The 16,421-nt window shown below is 33.2% G+C and overlaps 1 protein-coding gene across 1 annotated transcript; it reads left to right on the top strand.

The window, feature by feature from the left end:
• Positions 1–311: 311 nt before the first annotated feature.
• LOC111371430 (acyl-coenzyme A thioesterase 9, mitochondrial-like) lies at positions 312–6,343 on the top strand. The gene is made up of 5 exons (XM_022993415.1): positions 312–1,180; positions 3,368–3,545; positions 4,567–5,036; positions 5,225–5,353; positions 6,077–6,343. Exons 1-5 carry the CDS (start codon positions 446–448, stop codon positions 6,212–6,214), a joined length of 1,650 nt encoding a protein of 549 aa, XP_022849183.1. The 5' UTR covers positions 312–445; the 3' UTR covers positions 6,215–6,343.
• Positions 6,344–16,421: the final 10,078 nt, after the last annotated feature.

Genomic DNA, 16,421 nt, shown 5'->3' with positions numbered 1-16,421 from the left:
GTTTGGGCCGATTTTTTTTTTTTTTTTTGGTGGGGGGGGGGGGGGGGGGGGACAATTAACTGAGTACATAATGTGGTTTTGAAAATTCCAATAAGAATATGAGAGATAATTGTTATATTATTTTGAAAATTGATAAATTTTATGAATTATGATTAAAAAGTGAATACAAATCGTTAGTAGAATAAAATCTGTAATTAAAAATTAAAATTTACAAATGTGTAAAATTAAATGTATAATCAACTTTTTAACAAAAATTAACTTTACCAAACAATTATTGATATGTTTCCATAATAGTCCTAGAATTGGTCAATTGGGGCCACTGTCTCTATTCTCAGTATTCTGACTTCCGATTAAACATCTTCTTGCAATCCGCTTCAGTCTATTGGAGCTAAACATTGAATTTCAATATTCAATACATATTTTGTTTAATCCGTTGCATGAATCCATGAAATCTCCAAGAACTCCATTTATTTTTCCTTTGTTTAATCATCATAAAAAATCATCATCACTTTTTTCTCACTTTTCAACTCCAGAATCTACCCAATTCCCAAACCAACAAAGATTCAACCTTCTTTACACCAAGATTCTTTCTTCTTCTGTAAATCCAGAAAACAAAGATTTCAACTGCTCCCACAATCTTGATTCTCCAACCCCACAAAAACCCACATACAAAATCGCATCTTTTGACAATTTAAGCATAAAAAATGTTGCATTTCATGCCCATTTTCTTGGTACTTTTGAGACCACCCAAAAACCACTCAATTTCATTCAAATTAGATTATTTTCAGCTTCTCCGTCAGATCATTTTGCCAGTAATTCAGATCCAATCCCTGTTGTTTCCACTGTTACTTCGCCATTTGAGAGTTCCCCCCCTATTGATGCAGGCTCTTCAATTAGAAAACCTATCAGTTTATGGCCTGGAATGTACCTTTCACCTGTGACAAATGCATTATGGGAAGCAAGAACGAGTATTTTCGAGAGGCTATCGAACATTCCTGAAAGCGCTCCTCCACAAAGTGAATTAATCACAAAGAGCCCATCAAAGAGTAGGACTAGTATACTTTATAAATTTTCAGATGATTATATACTTAGGGAGCAATATAGGAATCCGTGGAATGAGATCAGGATGGGGAAACTGCTTGAAGATCTTGATGCTTTGGCTGGAACTATATCCTTCAAGGTAGAATCAATTTTTTGCACTGATTTAGAATCAGTTAATTCTTCTTCTTCTTTTGCACCGTGTATTTTAAGATTTATTATTATTATTTTTTAATGTTTTTCTTCATTAGCAATTCCTAAATTCTGTGTGTGGTGCTTAAGAAATTGCCCAGCTGACATTTTGTCATTGATTTTCAGCATCTATTCAATTGCTGAATTCGCAAGTTTCAAAATTGTATCTTGAATTTATCTCATTTTCTGAATTGGCTATTATATTTGAAGTACTTGGATTTAATTTAATTTGGTTGAGTTTAGCATGAGCTGATTATCATATATATGCAATAAACTTATTCTCTGTAATTTTTGGGCTTTGCTCACTTCGTCTCCCAGCTTATCATTTGGCATTCGATATCCTAGTTATATCCTGTATGTCAAGGACATAGATAGATTGGGAGAAATGGTAATTTGACAGCGTTTTTAAGGCATGCAGGTACACAATCCCTCAAAATCCAAACTGAAAGATCTGCCTGTTGAAGTCTTTCATTCAAAATCAACTATCCTCGCTTGTTTTAGTTATTGATTTGAGTTTTTGAGATTTTGACCGGTGACCTGGGAATTCAAATAGAGGAATCAGAGGCCCAGCCATCTGAGGCCCAGTGGGACCAATTGTCCCAACTGAATTTGGGGAAAACTTCGGTTTGTATAATACCAGCAATGGAAAAGGAAGAAATTGAGAGGGAAGAGGCATAGAGCTCCCGTAATCAATTTCTGGGAAATATTCATTTGAAAAGACACAGAAAATAGAAAAGAGAGAAAGCTAAACAAGCTGGAAAATATACAGAGAGGAAATAAAAAAAAGGATCAAGAAACTAACTCAAGCTCGGTCTTGTTCACTTCTTCGGCTGCAAAAAGCTATGAAATATAGAACAAATTGAAAGAAAAAATTGTGTATGAATGTAGGAGGCGATGTGCAGTAGTAAATTGGGAAAAGCTCTGAGGAGGTGAATAGTTCGAGAGAGATTGAAAGTTCTAATATGTTTGGAGGGTGAAAATCTGATTGCATTTATTGAGAAGAAATGATCAGTTGTTTACATATTAATTAATGCACAAAAGTAAAGTAACTAAAAGCGAGTTTAGACTTTTTACATAAAATGGACTGTTTTGCTTGACTATAGAATGCTAAGGCTTGTCTTCAATATGTTGGACTTTGTATTCTGTGCGTAGACATAATCTTATATGCTTGTTGACGTGACAATCATTGACAAACTTTAAATTGTTCACATCCTTAGTATGAAATGTGTCATTTCCATTTTACTGTGGTTCATATTTTGCTTTGTATCGGAAGCTATTTTCTGCAGAATAATTAGTCTATAATTTTTTATTCAAGATTGTTGCATGTACGCCATGTAGTGTGCAGCTCCTAAAGCTGATTATTTCATGAATAAAATGCATGATTTGGGGATTTTAGAAATTATGAGGGCGGGTTTGGGTACAGATGGAAAAAGCCTAATCATTTTGATAGCATTAACTCTAATATGATGTCGACTGAATGCAATGCCATGGCAATGGAGTTAGCTGACTTAGTTTGGCATAGATTTTTCCATAGTAAACATGACCCTGAATAATTAAGTGACCTAATTTCTGTGGTTGATGATAATGATGCTAGAATTGTATCGTGACCACATTACCTAGATTCGCAGATGGAAAGCCAGGTGGAATCTGATGTCTAGCTTTTACAACGTTGCTTTGTATGTTTTGGGAGAACAAATGACCGCGGATTATTATGTTGATAAGAGAGATAGCAATGTTGGAAACTAAGTGTCAGCCCATTACTAGGTTAACATTGGAGAGCCTTATTTGGTGGAGTTTGCTATTTTGACTAGGCAGAACCATGTTCTTGACTCTGCTCCATCAGTCTTATCATGTTGGGTGACTTTGGAAGATGACTTGTCCAAATGTTGTCAAGATTGGACTTCAATTGACGTTTCATCCCGTCAAAAGACTATAGTTTTGGCCACAGATCTTTCAGAGAATCTCATTCGAATCCCATCTGTCTCGTCGTTTGCGTTCGATACATTTGGGATTACCTTTCAAGATGTATTCTTTGTTTACATTTTTACTTTTTTTTTTAATTTTTTTATACGGTTAGACACGGACTTTACCCTTTCATTCATCACACACATTTTCCCTTCCTGTCTATTTAAATCAGCATTGTTCCAGTGATGATAGCACAACAAGGCCTTTAATATTAGTAACAGCTTCAGTGGACAGAATGGTTCTAAAGAAACCAATTCGGGTTGACATTGATCTGAAAATAGTGGGAGCTGTTACATGGGTTGGGCGATCATCCATGGAGATTCAACTGGAAGTGACTCAATCCTCAGAAGGTATATTTTGAGATCAAAATCACTTTTTCTTCTTTCTTCTTAATTTCCATTACAAGTTATACTTCATTTATGTCTTCATTTTATTTGATTTTATTTATATATGTAATGATTTGAAAATGAGAATACGAGATTTCTTATTTTTCTATCTTGAAAAGTTCTCGAGTACATATTGTCAAGTTTCATAGTATGCTTTTGGTTTGAATGATGCGAGGCAATGTTAGGAGCATGGGAAATCACATTTGATGTATAATATGGTTGAAAATGGATGTCGAATTCACTTTTGGCTTCATGAACTACCTAGAAGAAGATAAAGTCCAAAGTCCCATTAGGTTTTTCAATCAATGTGACTCATCGATTTTTCGGTTGATTATACCAACTTTGCACCCAGATCATGGATTATTTTGTAATTTTGCATCAAATCAACTGTGGTCAATGTGTCATTGATTAGATTGCACTTGCTTTAAACCAAAGTTTGACACAAGATGATTGTGCTTCATGCTTTGCTTTATACAGAGTAAGCAACATAAACTGTTAGCATTCAGCTAATTCCTCATATTAATCCAAAGTTTGACAATGGAAGTTTGAAAGGTGTTCACATTTTAAATATACTCCCTTCGTCCAGAAGAAAAATCGCTCTTTTGTTTGGGATGTCCCTTGACTGAGATCCCTACAATTCTTCGTGAATAACGTTTGCATTTTTCTTCAATATGCTCTCATACCGTTCAAATTGTGGATCCAAATCTTCATACAAGGAGTTGATGAGATGGAAACCACTGGTGGTAATAAAATAATTCTATGGACATTGTGGAAAAACGAGATCTCGTACATGATTTAAAGTCAAATTAAAAATTGTAACCTTAGAAAGTTGTTTTCCCAATGCAGCTCCCTTTAAACTGGATGGAGGGGGCAATTTATCGCATTCATTTTATTGAGAATGTTCTAAGCATGTAATTTCTTCTTTTCCTACTATTTCTGCTGTTGGATTATGCTATAATTTATAACATGGTTCCTTCTCTTGCAGAAACATCCGATCCCTCAGATTCCGTATCTCTAACGGCAAACTTTACATTTGTGGCCCGTGATTCTACAACTGGAAAATCAGCTCTAATTAACCAGATCTCTCCTGAAACAGAGAAGGAAAAACTGCTCTGGAAAGAAGCAGAAGAAAGGAACAGAATGAGGAAAAAGAAGAAACAAGAACAAAAAAGGGAGATTGATAATGAGGAAGTGAATAGGCTCAACGAATTGCTATCTGAGGGCCGTATCTTTTGTGACATGCCAGCTTTGGCCGATAGAGATAGTATTCTTATAAAAGATACTTGTCTTCAGAATTCTCTAATTTGCCAGCCACAGCAAAGGAATATCCATGGTCGAATTTTTGGAGGATTTTTGATGCGTAGAGCTTTTGAGCTGGCTTTTGCAACCGCGTATGCTTTTGCCGGCAGTGCTCCTTGCTTTCTGGAAGTTGATCACGTTGATTTCCTAAAACCTGTAAGTCGATACCTCGCTGCCTCTCTTATGTGATGCTCACATTATTAATTTTGGACCCAAGAACATTTGTGATTTCTGCCTGTCGAAAAAACATTTACGGTTAAGAACAATGGTCGTCACTGAACTTAAATTCGTTAGACTTTTCTTTTCTTCTTCTCTACTATCTAACTTTTCCTCTGCTGATACAGGTTGATGTTGGAAACTTCCTCCGTTTAAAATCGTGCGTTTTGTACACAGAACTTGAGAACCCAACACAACCTCAGATTAACGTGGAAGTTGTTGCTCATGTTACAAGACCCGAGCTTAGATCCAGTGAGGTGAACTGATTATCCTTTGCATAGCTAAGTTAAATTTATTTCAACATCATATTCATCAAGAAGTTTCCATTCTTAGTTTTTTATTGTTTTATTTTTTGGTGGGGTGCGAGATGAACTAGTATGTGTATTCATTAGCAAGTATTATGGTCACTAGCTAATGTTGGAGCTTGTAAGTGAATTGGAGCATTTCTCAAAGGGAATAGTGTATTTGAGTTGCTAACCTCGTCGTTTAGGCAAATAATCTTCTCCATATTTCTAGTTTGAGTGATTTTTGTTCATCTGTGTGGATCCTAATTAAATATTTCACTTATTCCCTCCGGATCGACCTGATTTTTTCGGGTTGTCATAGTTCATTCGTTAAATAAAGCAATATTGGGACGTGCTTTCTTACATAAGATAGTGATGTGTGAGGAAACCTTATAATCTCCTTCTACGTTATAGTGAAAATTTTGTAGCTCTGAGTAGATGTTAGCTCTTAGAATTTGTGTATACTTTGTTCATTTTCTTATTTCTTTTTCATCTATTATTGCTCTTGGACGTTGGATTAAGGTTTACACTAAAAATTTTGTTTCTGTCATGGAAATATAGTTCTTTATGCAAACTATATCAATAGTTAGAATTTCGTTTTTATATTCGATTATTCATGTAACAAATCCTCTTTTTCCTTCGACATTTTTAAGATTTGATATTGTTACTTACCAATGTTCTTGAAATCCTCACTAGGTATCCAACAAATTCTACTTCACATTCACTGTCCGATCAGATGCAATGAGTAACGGTCAGAAAATTCGGAATGTTGTTCCCGCTACAGATGAAGAAGCACGGCGAGTTATTGAACGCAGGGATGCAGAGAGGTCATAGAATTGTGATAAAGAATACATTTTTAATTGTGGGGGTGTATTAGATATTTCATGTTTTGTTGATGTGATAAGATATGATTAAGTCAATTTCGTAAACCAACTAAAAAATAAAATTTCTTCACTTTCTTTTTGTCACGTCACCAATCTATAAAAGAATCTATTAGTGGTGATGTACAACAAGCATTACACTTTCATATTGTCTTTGACACACGTGATGGTCTATCTGTAATAACGATATTCGTATCTCGTTATTACTTACGACCACAGATGATTTAAGATTCAATCAGATATAATTTGTATCTCACAATCACAACTCCTTGTGATGAACAAATTACAAATATTTGAATCTACGGACTCTATTATTTATTTAATTGTCTATTAATTAAATAATAGATCTGCTATTTAATTGCATTAATTATATATAAAAGTATTCATGTCCAAAATTGATTGGACCTAGGGCATAACACTTACAAGAAATGCAAAAGATAGTAATAATTTTAGAGTTTAATTAAACTAATAATTGTGAAAGTGATAAGATTTTGGTTTTAAACAAGTTGTGATTTATGATATCACTTAACAGTTGTTTCATTAATATCTCTATGAATCGAAAATGTAAATCATCTAGTTATAATGTTGACCCAATTTTTCAATTTTAGTTAGTTACCTCTGTCAAGCGAAAATAACTCTAGTTGATTAGTTTTACCCATTATATCTCTATGCTGATAAAAACACAATCAACCACATTAAATCGTGGTGAAAATAATTCATTTCTTTTCGTTCCATCAACCTTGATTCGCCACCACAGCTGTCCAATTGTCCAGCCTCCAACGGTGATCCACACAGAGAATAATATTGCAGCTTCTAGGGTTTTCTCTTGTGCCAGCAAGAATAATGAATATCATATGGATCTCAAACCCTAGCTATGTATTTATATAAACCCAAATGGGTCACATAAGATTTGGAGCATATCTCTATCTCTTGAAATAACTTAGGGTATAATTATTTTGGTCTAGAAAGCACAATAATCTCTCAATAATTACACAAACCACCTAATCCAATCATCTATTAGCCACGTAAATGATGGAAATGTAAACACAATAAAAAATGCATAATAACAATGACAACTTTAGCATTCAATGGTAAATATTGAAATTAATGAAACTTAGGTCAAGCTAAATTATAAATCCTAACTTTAAACACTTATTCCATTGTACAATAGTAATAGAATATGGAAATAGAGATGAAATCCATTACAAAATGAAAGAAATAATGGAAAGATACAAGATAATAGAAGAAACCCGTCCATTGAATATATTATTGAAGAAATGAAGGATTGAAATCTTGAATCTTCCTTAGAAATCACTTTGTATTTCCTCCTTTTCTCCTATTATTTTTTCTCTCAAGCACATGTTTTCTTTTTTCTTTTTTCTTTTTTTTTTTTGGGTGTTTTTAAAGAGATGGAAGATGGAACGAGGTTAAAATGGTTGAAAATGCATTTAAAAAGAGCCAAAAACCATCCCCAAAATGGTCTTTAGACTTTGAGAAACAAAATAAAACTCCCCAGCCGGTAGCCCGGACGCCTAGGCATCGAAAATCTGTAAATAGGCAACAAGTGTAGCGGGAGCCACCCCCTTTTCAACAGTTTGCAGCTCACGTCCTTCAATATTTGCACACTAGGTCCATCAATTATGATTTTGTTAGCAACGCTTAGGCGCTATCCCCTTTTTCAGCAATTTGTAGCTCATGTCCTTCAATATTTGCACACTAGGTCCATTAGCTATGATTTTGTACAATTTGATCCTCAGATCTTGATTTCCTTTCAATCGCGCTCTCCAAAAATTGCAACCCAGGTCCATCAGCTTTCAAAAAATTTAAAATTTGGTCCCCAAGTCATATTTTTGTGCACTTTGGTCATTTTTCCTTCCTTTAGCTTTCTTCTACTCCAATTTGGAATTTTAGCCTACAAAAGCCATAATCAGACAATTGTGAATAGGAATTCACTTAATTTCATCAATAATTAGTTCATTAAAGTATCTAATAAGTAGGGCTATCAATTTAGCTTATTGGCTCGTGCTACTCGTGACTCGGCTTAGGAAAGCCCGAGTCAGCCCGACTCATGTTCGAATGTCAAGCCCCAATTTAGGGCATTTGCTCGAGCTCGAGCTAGTTCGTGTGGCTCAACGAGCTACATAGAAGATTTTCGACCATTATCGAGTTGAGCCTAAAAAAAATAAGAAAAAACTTCAAAACCTAAAAAGAGAGAGTCGGCACGGCTAGCTAAGGCCCGAGCAAAAAGCTGGGATCAAGTCTAGATATTTTAGTCGAGCAAAAGCTCGGCTCGGACAAAAAAGAAAGCTTGAACCATTTTTACTCGAATCAAGCTTGAGCTTTTAGTTTCAACTCGCGAGCCGGCTCGATTTAGCTCGTTGACATCCCTACTAATAAGAATGTAAAAACACTTATTAATTGCTAATTATTAATGGAATACTACATTTTAAACTGTCAGGTGTGTTCTTGGGAAAAAGATTTTTAGTTGCCTACCTAGTCCATTAGTCTTATTATGCAAAAATTTAATGGGGGACGTACAAAGTAGGAGCGAATCTAAAAGGGGAACACATATGTAAGGAGCAGGAGAAGAAAAATTTCTTTATCATTTTTAACTGGTTGACACTTGATCTTGAATTGACAAATCTTTTGTTTAGTTAAGCTCCCGTTTGACCCCCATTAATTTTTATTCAATTACATTTCATTTTTTTCTTTCTTGTTTTCAACCACACAATATTCAATAAAATAATATCACACGTGAATCGAAAACTTTTCCTTCTTTTTCAACCACTCACTTTTCAAAAAAACACTATTCCGCCCATTAATTTTTCCACAAAATAGGGACCAAACGGGGGGCTAAGAATGTCCGAAATTCTAGCAGTTTTTATACTATTTTGTAAAGCTAGTCAATGTTGAACGTGCAATAAAATACTTTATAAGTGTTGTAAAAGTAATATTTGAATATACGCGAATGTTAATTAATTTATAATTAGTACTAGAGAATTCATATGTGACAATGAATGTTAAATTATTTATATTTAATTTTTAATTAAATAAAATTGAATGTTAATTTGCATACATGGACGTGAATAATGAAATACTTTCTAGAATGTGAAATTTTAATTAACTTATAATTAAAATTCGTAACACTGAAATACATAAATGAAGATGAATATTAATTAAATGAATGTAAATATTAATTAATTAAGAATTAATGATAGAGAATTCATAAATTTATAAAAGCACATAGGATAAATGAATATTTCAAATGTATATGTACGTTGATGTAACTAAATGGTTTAATAAATTAAATACATAATGAAAAACTAAAAGTAAGGTATTATTGAAATAATTGAATTATAATAGGATTAAAATTATAAAAAAAAATTATTCCCACTTGATGTGATATTTAATTCCAATTAAGTAAAATTTGATGTTAATTAGAATACATGGACGTGATAATGAAATGCATTTATGAATGTAAAATTCTAATTAATTTATAATTAGAATTAATGACACTAAAGTGCAAAAATGAAGAAGAATATTAATTACATGAATGATTCATTAAATAATTCAGAATTAATAATAGAATTTTTATACATTAATGAAAGCACATAGATAAAATGAATACGTCAAATGTACACGTACATTAATGGTAACTAAATGGTTAAATAAATTAAATACATATTGAAAAATGAAAAATAATGTATTGTTGAAATAATTGAATTATAGTAAAGTTAAAATCGTCCAAAAATGATTCTCACTTGATATGATATTTAATTATTATACATGATGTGACATTTATCTCAATTGATATGTAACGAACTTTTTGAATGTGCTGTAGCAATTCAGAAGTATAATATATTAAGCACAAATACTCCTACAGATACATTGATACAACATGGCTATGTCTTACACGCATCTTACACAACTCCATAGACACTTTGGAGCACATTTATTTTTATTTATTCTTTTGAATAATTCCGAACAAACATGAAAAATCAAGGGAAAAAACCAGACTGATGTAGCAGTCCATGATTGAGTATTTTTATGATTCTTTTCCCATTCTCCAATGAAAAAATGTCAAGTGTAGTTTAGAAATGCTTTTCTGTCATTGACTCTGGCCATGTAGCATGATTGATTTTCTTTTAGATTTCCGACACTTCATGTACCTTCAGCACTGACCAACATGTCTTATGGTGTGTTCCATATTGTTCTAGTTCTAACATACGTGGGACATGTATACTTGATATATGAAATTAGAGAATTTTCTATTTAATCAAATATTTGTGTAAAGAAGTCCAGATAATGTGAGGAAAATTCTTAGAACTTACGATTATTATTTTTTTTAATAAAATTACTACTAGATAAACTTGGAGGTAATCATTATTTCAATAAAATGTTAAAGACATATTTGGTATGTAGTAATTGACAATATAGTGAATAAAATTTAAGCTTCTTTCTAGTCATAAATAGTGCCGTTTCTTTATCATGAATGCAAAATCATGGACTTATAACTGCCTATAATTTTCAACATAATTGTAATATGTATGCGAAACCATATAGAGATTTTTATTATAATTCTGTTGAAGTTCCAAAATTTTGTTCAAGCTTGAAATATATTGATTTAACAACAGTTATCGTTCATAGGCACAATTCAAGCTTAATCATGTGTCTAAACAAGGCAGCAAGACCAAACCAGACCAGACCATTTATGGGTTGGCATTAGATTGCTCGACTTACTTTTACACCTATAAATACAACTCAAGATCAAGTCATGGCATTCAGAAAATCCAAAGAAAGAGCAACCTTACAGACTCTTAAAATATTGGATGTTGGCAATATGGGATTTGTTTCGAATATGAAATAGCTAGTTGATTAACTTGAAGCACCAAATCGACTTCTGAATTTAACATTGTTTTATGTTGTTTCATAGCATATTTGATACGTTGAATGAAGTAGTAAGAAAAATAAGTGATCATATGTAGTGTTGTCTAGTACTATTTAATAAACATATAATCAAGATCATTTTGAAAAAAAAATAAAAAATAAAAATAATCAACTTTGTGCCTTCAACATCTTATTTGCACGCCAACTCCTAGGGCATAAATGGAACACACTATAATGAACATTGTTATTGGTCACCCCGTGCCTCTCCCCAACTAATAAATACATTACAATATAATGAAAAATAAAAATGTGGACCTCGAAAACTGTGTACAAGATGAAATAATAACTGTTGGGGGAAATAACACCGATAATGTGCATATTAAATTCACAAAAAATATACCGTTTATGTTCACGAAATCGAAAAGTAATTTCCACTTACCGAAATGAATTTGAAGAGCAAAACAATAATAGTTACCGAATCTGAATGCATGGATATAGATTCATCCCTTTCGATTCTTGAACAAAAGCAAGTAAGTCTTTAAATCAAACCTCGCAGAACAAACATGTAAATATTGTTAATCAGTTTCTGAAATCAAATCATAATTAAGAGAAATCAGAAAATGAAAAAAGAAATGCATGTGATGGATTTTGGCCGAAGCAAGTGTTGGACTCTTTCTCTTTGAGATGAATTTGCCCCGTATCGATGCTAACGATTTTTCGACAATCATTTCCCAAGATACAATGACCACGTCGAGTCATAGGAGCACTCCAAATGATTTCGACCAGCGAACTCGAACGGAATTCTCTCTCTACCATAAACATGACTTTGATGCAAGACATAATCACTTTTACAAAATATTTTATGCAACATGACATGAAATGAATAATATGGAATTATGGAATAAATTGGAATGACAAATACACGTCCAAGGGGTCCTATATATAGAAGATGAAGGGTTGTGGGTAAAGGGACACCCCAAATTCAGTGTTTTTCATGAAAAGTTACAACACTTCAGTATATCAATTTTTGACCGCAATTTCTCATTCATTCGGAATTGATTTCGAGATTCCAAATATACCATGATGATCTACTCGATGAGTAGAATAAGTTAGTATATTTACTTTTGTAATTTGCCCATCAGATCAAGTCCGAATATTTGACCAAAATTGACACGAAATCACATCTTTTCATTTTGGTTTTAATACTTAACCAACTTTTCAATTACTTTTGAACCAGTTCCAACAATCCCCCACATGAATGGAAATTCGAGTATACATATGCAAATGATAATACAGACACTAGTAGAGAGAGCGAAAAAATATTGCATCAAGGATGATAGCTTCTGGCCTTGAACCTCCCTTAGTGAAATACCATCGAACTTACTCGGCTACTTGGTGAACGTGAATGTCTTGAACCATTCAGCCTTTAGTGTAAGCTAAGACAACAATACTTACACAATATCTTCCCTAAACCGTTCATGGTTTTCATGACTTGGTTCATTTTGGCCCTAAACCCTTCTTGGTTTTGCGAGTATTTAGAGAATTCAAGCCTTGAATAATTCTTATTGAAGCGACCCTACTTCGCACTCACATAGGTGGCCTCCTATTAAGAGTATTCTGCCCTACTTCACTTGACTTAATCAAGATATAGGAATCATTAAAAAAATATCTTAACCTCTTACGACTCTATGAAAAGTACTTGAATAGCATAGGAATGAGTTAGGAAATAATTTTCTTTAGTGCTTCATGGAATCCTCATAATTTAGTTGTCCCTTTGAACCAAAATCTTGGGATCTCCAGTCAACAAGGTAGGGTTACTATTACAAGAACTCTAACGTAGTAGGCTTCAATTACATTCCTTTCAATATGTAGTATATTTAATCTCTCGGTAAATCTCTTAAAAGTACCACGAGTTTACACCATTGAGATCGACTGTTTAATGGTATTATGTCTATGACTTATACGTCTAGACCTATCATTACATGTGACTTAGTATCTTATAAAATATTGCTAGCCAACGATTGATTTCATTTAATAGATACAAATTGTCACCACCAAGAAATTCTCTCATGAAGCTACATGCTTCTTATTAGTTTTATTTAAAACTTTATCAATTCCAAACAAGATTAATGGATTTCTATCAATTATTACACTAGTTAATCATGTTTACTAGTGGATTTCAGAATCACAGGTATTTAATATCATCATTAAAATATTACAGTGTATTCGAACTTTATGAGTATTCTTCAAATATTTCAATTGTTCTTGCATGTCCAAACAACCGCCACAATTGGCTTCCACCCAATCCACTTTAGACTTAGTGTATATCATCCTCATAATTAGTATAAGGGTCTTCTATCTTTCCACCTTCATAGATATATTTCTATGATTATAAGATAGAAGCAAATAAAACTGTTAAACTGAGTTACCCGTACAATTCTTCAACTAGGTATACATATGCAATCCAGTAACGTTGCATCCACAAGTTTTGAACTTTTCATTCAAGTTCATGAACATTTATGATAACCCCCACATCTTTGGGTTACAATTGAACTTAGGATTCAGCAACTCTTTCATAGTTCAATTCATTTTTCTCTTAGATAATATCTGTATCGAGTGTTTCGTGAAAATCTAAGCACTTTCAATTTAGGATTGTCAATACACAAATAATACAAATGAAAGACACTTGTACTTCAATCAAACTCTTTTAAATTTGAGCAAGGTCAACACATAGACCCAAACACAGTTTTGGGTTCATAAACTAGAATTGCAACTCATCAAACTTGTGACACTTCATGAGATAGTGCCATGTCATTTCATATTAAACAAGAAGGCACCTAACCAAAAAAGAGTAGCAATCTGCCATCAATGAAAGTTCATATACTTTCACAATTAGTGGCATCCTTCCAAACATGAGGAATAGTTTTTCTCCTTTCTATCTATTCGTTGTTTGGCTCGAATTAGCCCCCAACGATATCCATTTCTTTATACATCCATTGTATAAATATATTCCATCTATAGGAATGTCAATGTCTCAAGGGAGTCTGTGCACTTCCATATTATAAGAGATGATATTGCAATCTCATCATCACAACATAAATTGCCACTACCACAATTAAATTAAACAATGGTCGGAACTGCACCATGCACTTCTAAAACCAATAGTAACAACCAACACAGATGAAAATAGGTCACCCACGTGTTTTCAAAGCCCATTGTTAAATAAAGAATGATGAAAGAAATTAAATTTGGTTTGGTAGCCTTCTACCACTAATGGCCGTTGACTTGAGTACAACCATTCATACAAAGAAGTGTCCACATAAGGTAAAACAAGACCAAAGTTATTCATTATGTTGAATCTCGAATATGTTGCATTTTAGCAAACCCAAATTAGAGAATATTTTACTATAATTATTCTCTCAATGTATAATTTCGTGTAAGCATCTATTCACATGCCATTCGCCATATTTTAAGAAAATGAATAAACATAATGCTTTGAAAATTAGACTGCCATGGCTTGAAGACAAAAGAACTCAAGCTCTTCATAATTAAATCTTTTAAACAAGCTGAATTCTTGGAATTCAATCGATACGTGAACGAATAAGACTTAATCAAAATAATACCCAGTGGAGCATAATTGTTAAAATGATGTGAATAGTAAATAATTCATGCAATAACAAATTTAAATCTCACACATGCATACACGTACAATTCCATAGTTAGGCATATGAAATAGATTTTTATATGTTATCAAGCCACATAATCAAGTCATGTAACTTACTTAACAAAATATAAAATGCACAAAAATAATTCATCTTAAGATTGTTGGGGATATAACACCAATAATGTGCATATTAAATTTACAAAAAAATATACCGTTTATGTTCACGAAATCGAAAAAAAAAAATTTGACTTACCAAAATGGACTTGAGGAGCAAACAAATAATAGTTACCGAATCCGAATGCATGGATATGGATTCATCCCTTTCGACTCTTGAACAAAAGCAAGTTAGTCTTTGAATCAAACATCGCAGAACAAACATGTAAATAATGTTAATCAGTTTCTGAAATCAAACCATAATTAAGAGAAATCAAAAAATGAATAAAGAAAATGCAAGTGATGGATTTTGGCCGAAGCAAGTGCTAGACACTTTCTCCTTAAGATGAATTTGCCCGTCATCAGTGCTAACGATTTTCCGGCAATCATTTCCCAAGATACAAAGATCAAGTTGAGTCATAAGATCACTTCAAATGATTTCGACCAGCGAACTCAAACGAAATTCTCTCTCTACCATAAGCATGACTTTGATGCAAGACATAATCACTTCTACAAAGTATTTTATGCAACATGACATGAAATGAATAATATGAAATTATGGAATGACAAATACTCGTCCAAAGGGTCCTATATATAGAAGATGAAGGGTTGTGGGTGAAGGGACACACCCCAAATTCAACGTTTTTCATGAAAAGTTACAATACTTTATTCTTCCAACTTTACACCGCAATTTCTCATTCATCCGGAATTGGTTTCGAGATTTCAAATATACCACGATGATCTACTCGATGAGTAAAATAAGTTGGTTTATTTACTTTTATAATTTGCCCATCGGATCAAGCCCGAATATTTGACCTAAATTGATACGAAATCACACCTTTTCATTTTGGTTTTAATACTTAACCAACTTTTCAATTACTTTTGAACCAATTCCAACAATAACTTCTCAAAATGTCGATTATGGCATATATGTCGAACGGAATCACAATAAACAATCATCCAATGCGATTGAAAAACATAAAAGAAAGAGAGGTTTACTCTTGACAATTCAGGCAGGGTGTCATATAAAGATGTTTAGGGATAGTGGCTGTAAGTTCGAAGTCTCTTTTTTTATTCGAGTGAGGAGATGAATAAAATGTGAATAAGTGGAAAGGAATGATCTCTTAATGGAAGGGGATGACTGGGATAAATGATATGCGAAAGCGCTATGCTTTACACGTTTGCTTTCAGGACATTACGCCTGCGCATAAACAACCTTATTCTTTAATGGGCTTTCCATTTTCTTTTAGCTAGGCAATGGATTCTTTCATGGCCTCCTTTCTCTTTTTGCTGGCCAGATTTTTTACCATTAAACCACTTATACTTTTTCTCTTGTTGGGGAGTTGGTGGTGGCCTTCTAACAGCAGCCCTTGCTTCCCTATCACCACTATTCATAATAAAAATTGCACCTGCAAGGCCTAATAAAACAACCCTACATTGCACATTTCACACAATT

The sequence above is a fragment of the Olea europaea genome, chromosome 22 (assembly GCF_002742605.1).
Source record: "Olea europaea var. sylvestris chromosome 22, O_europaea_v1, whole genome shotgun sequence".
In the NCBI taxonomy this organism is placed as follows: domain Eukaryota; kingdom Viridiplantae; phylum Streptophyta; class Magnoliopsida; order Lamiales; family Oleaceae; genus Olea; species Olea europaea.
This window is presented reverse-complemented; position numbering and strand designations above follow the sequence as displayed.

What these genes read in the sequence shown, in the direction of transcription:
- LOC111371430 (XM_022993415.1), top strand. Translation starts at nt 446, where the DNA reads ATGAAATCTCCAAGAACTCCATTTATTTTTCCTTTGTTTAATCATCAT. An exon ending in CTGGAACTATATCCTTCAAG is followed by an intron (nt 1,181 to 3,367) that starts GTAGAATCAATT and finishes TATTTAAATCAG; the next exon opens with CATTGTTCCAGTGATGATAG. An exon ending in ACGTTGATTTCCTAAAACCT is followed by an intron (nt 5,037 to 5,224) that starts GTAAGTCGATAC and finishes CTGCTGATACAG; the next exon opens with GTTGATGTTGGAAACTTCCT.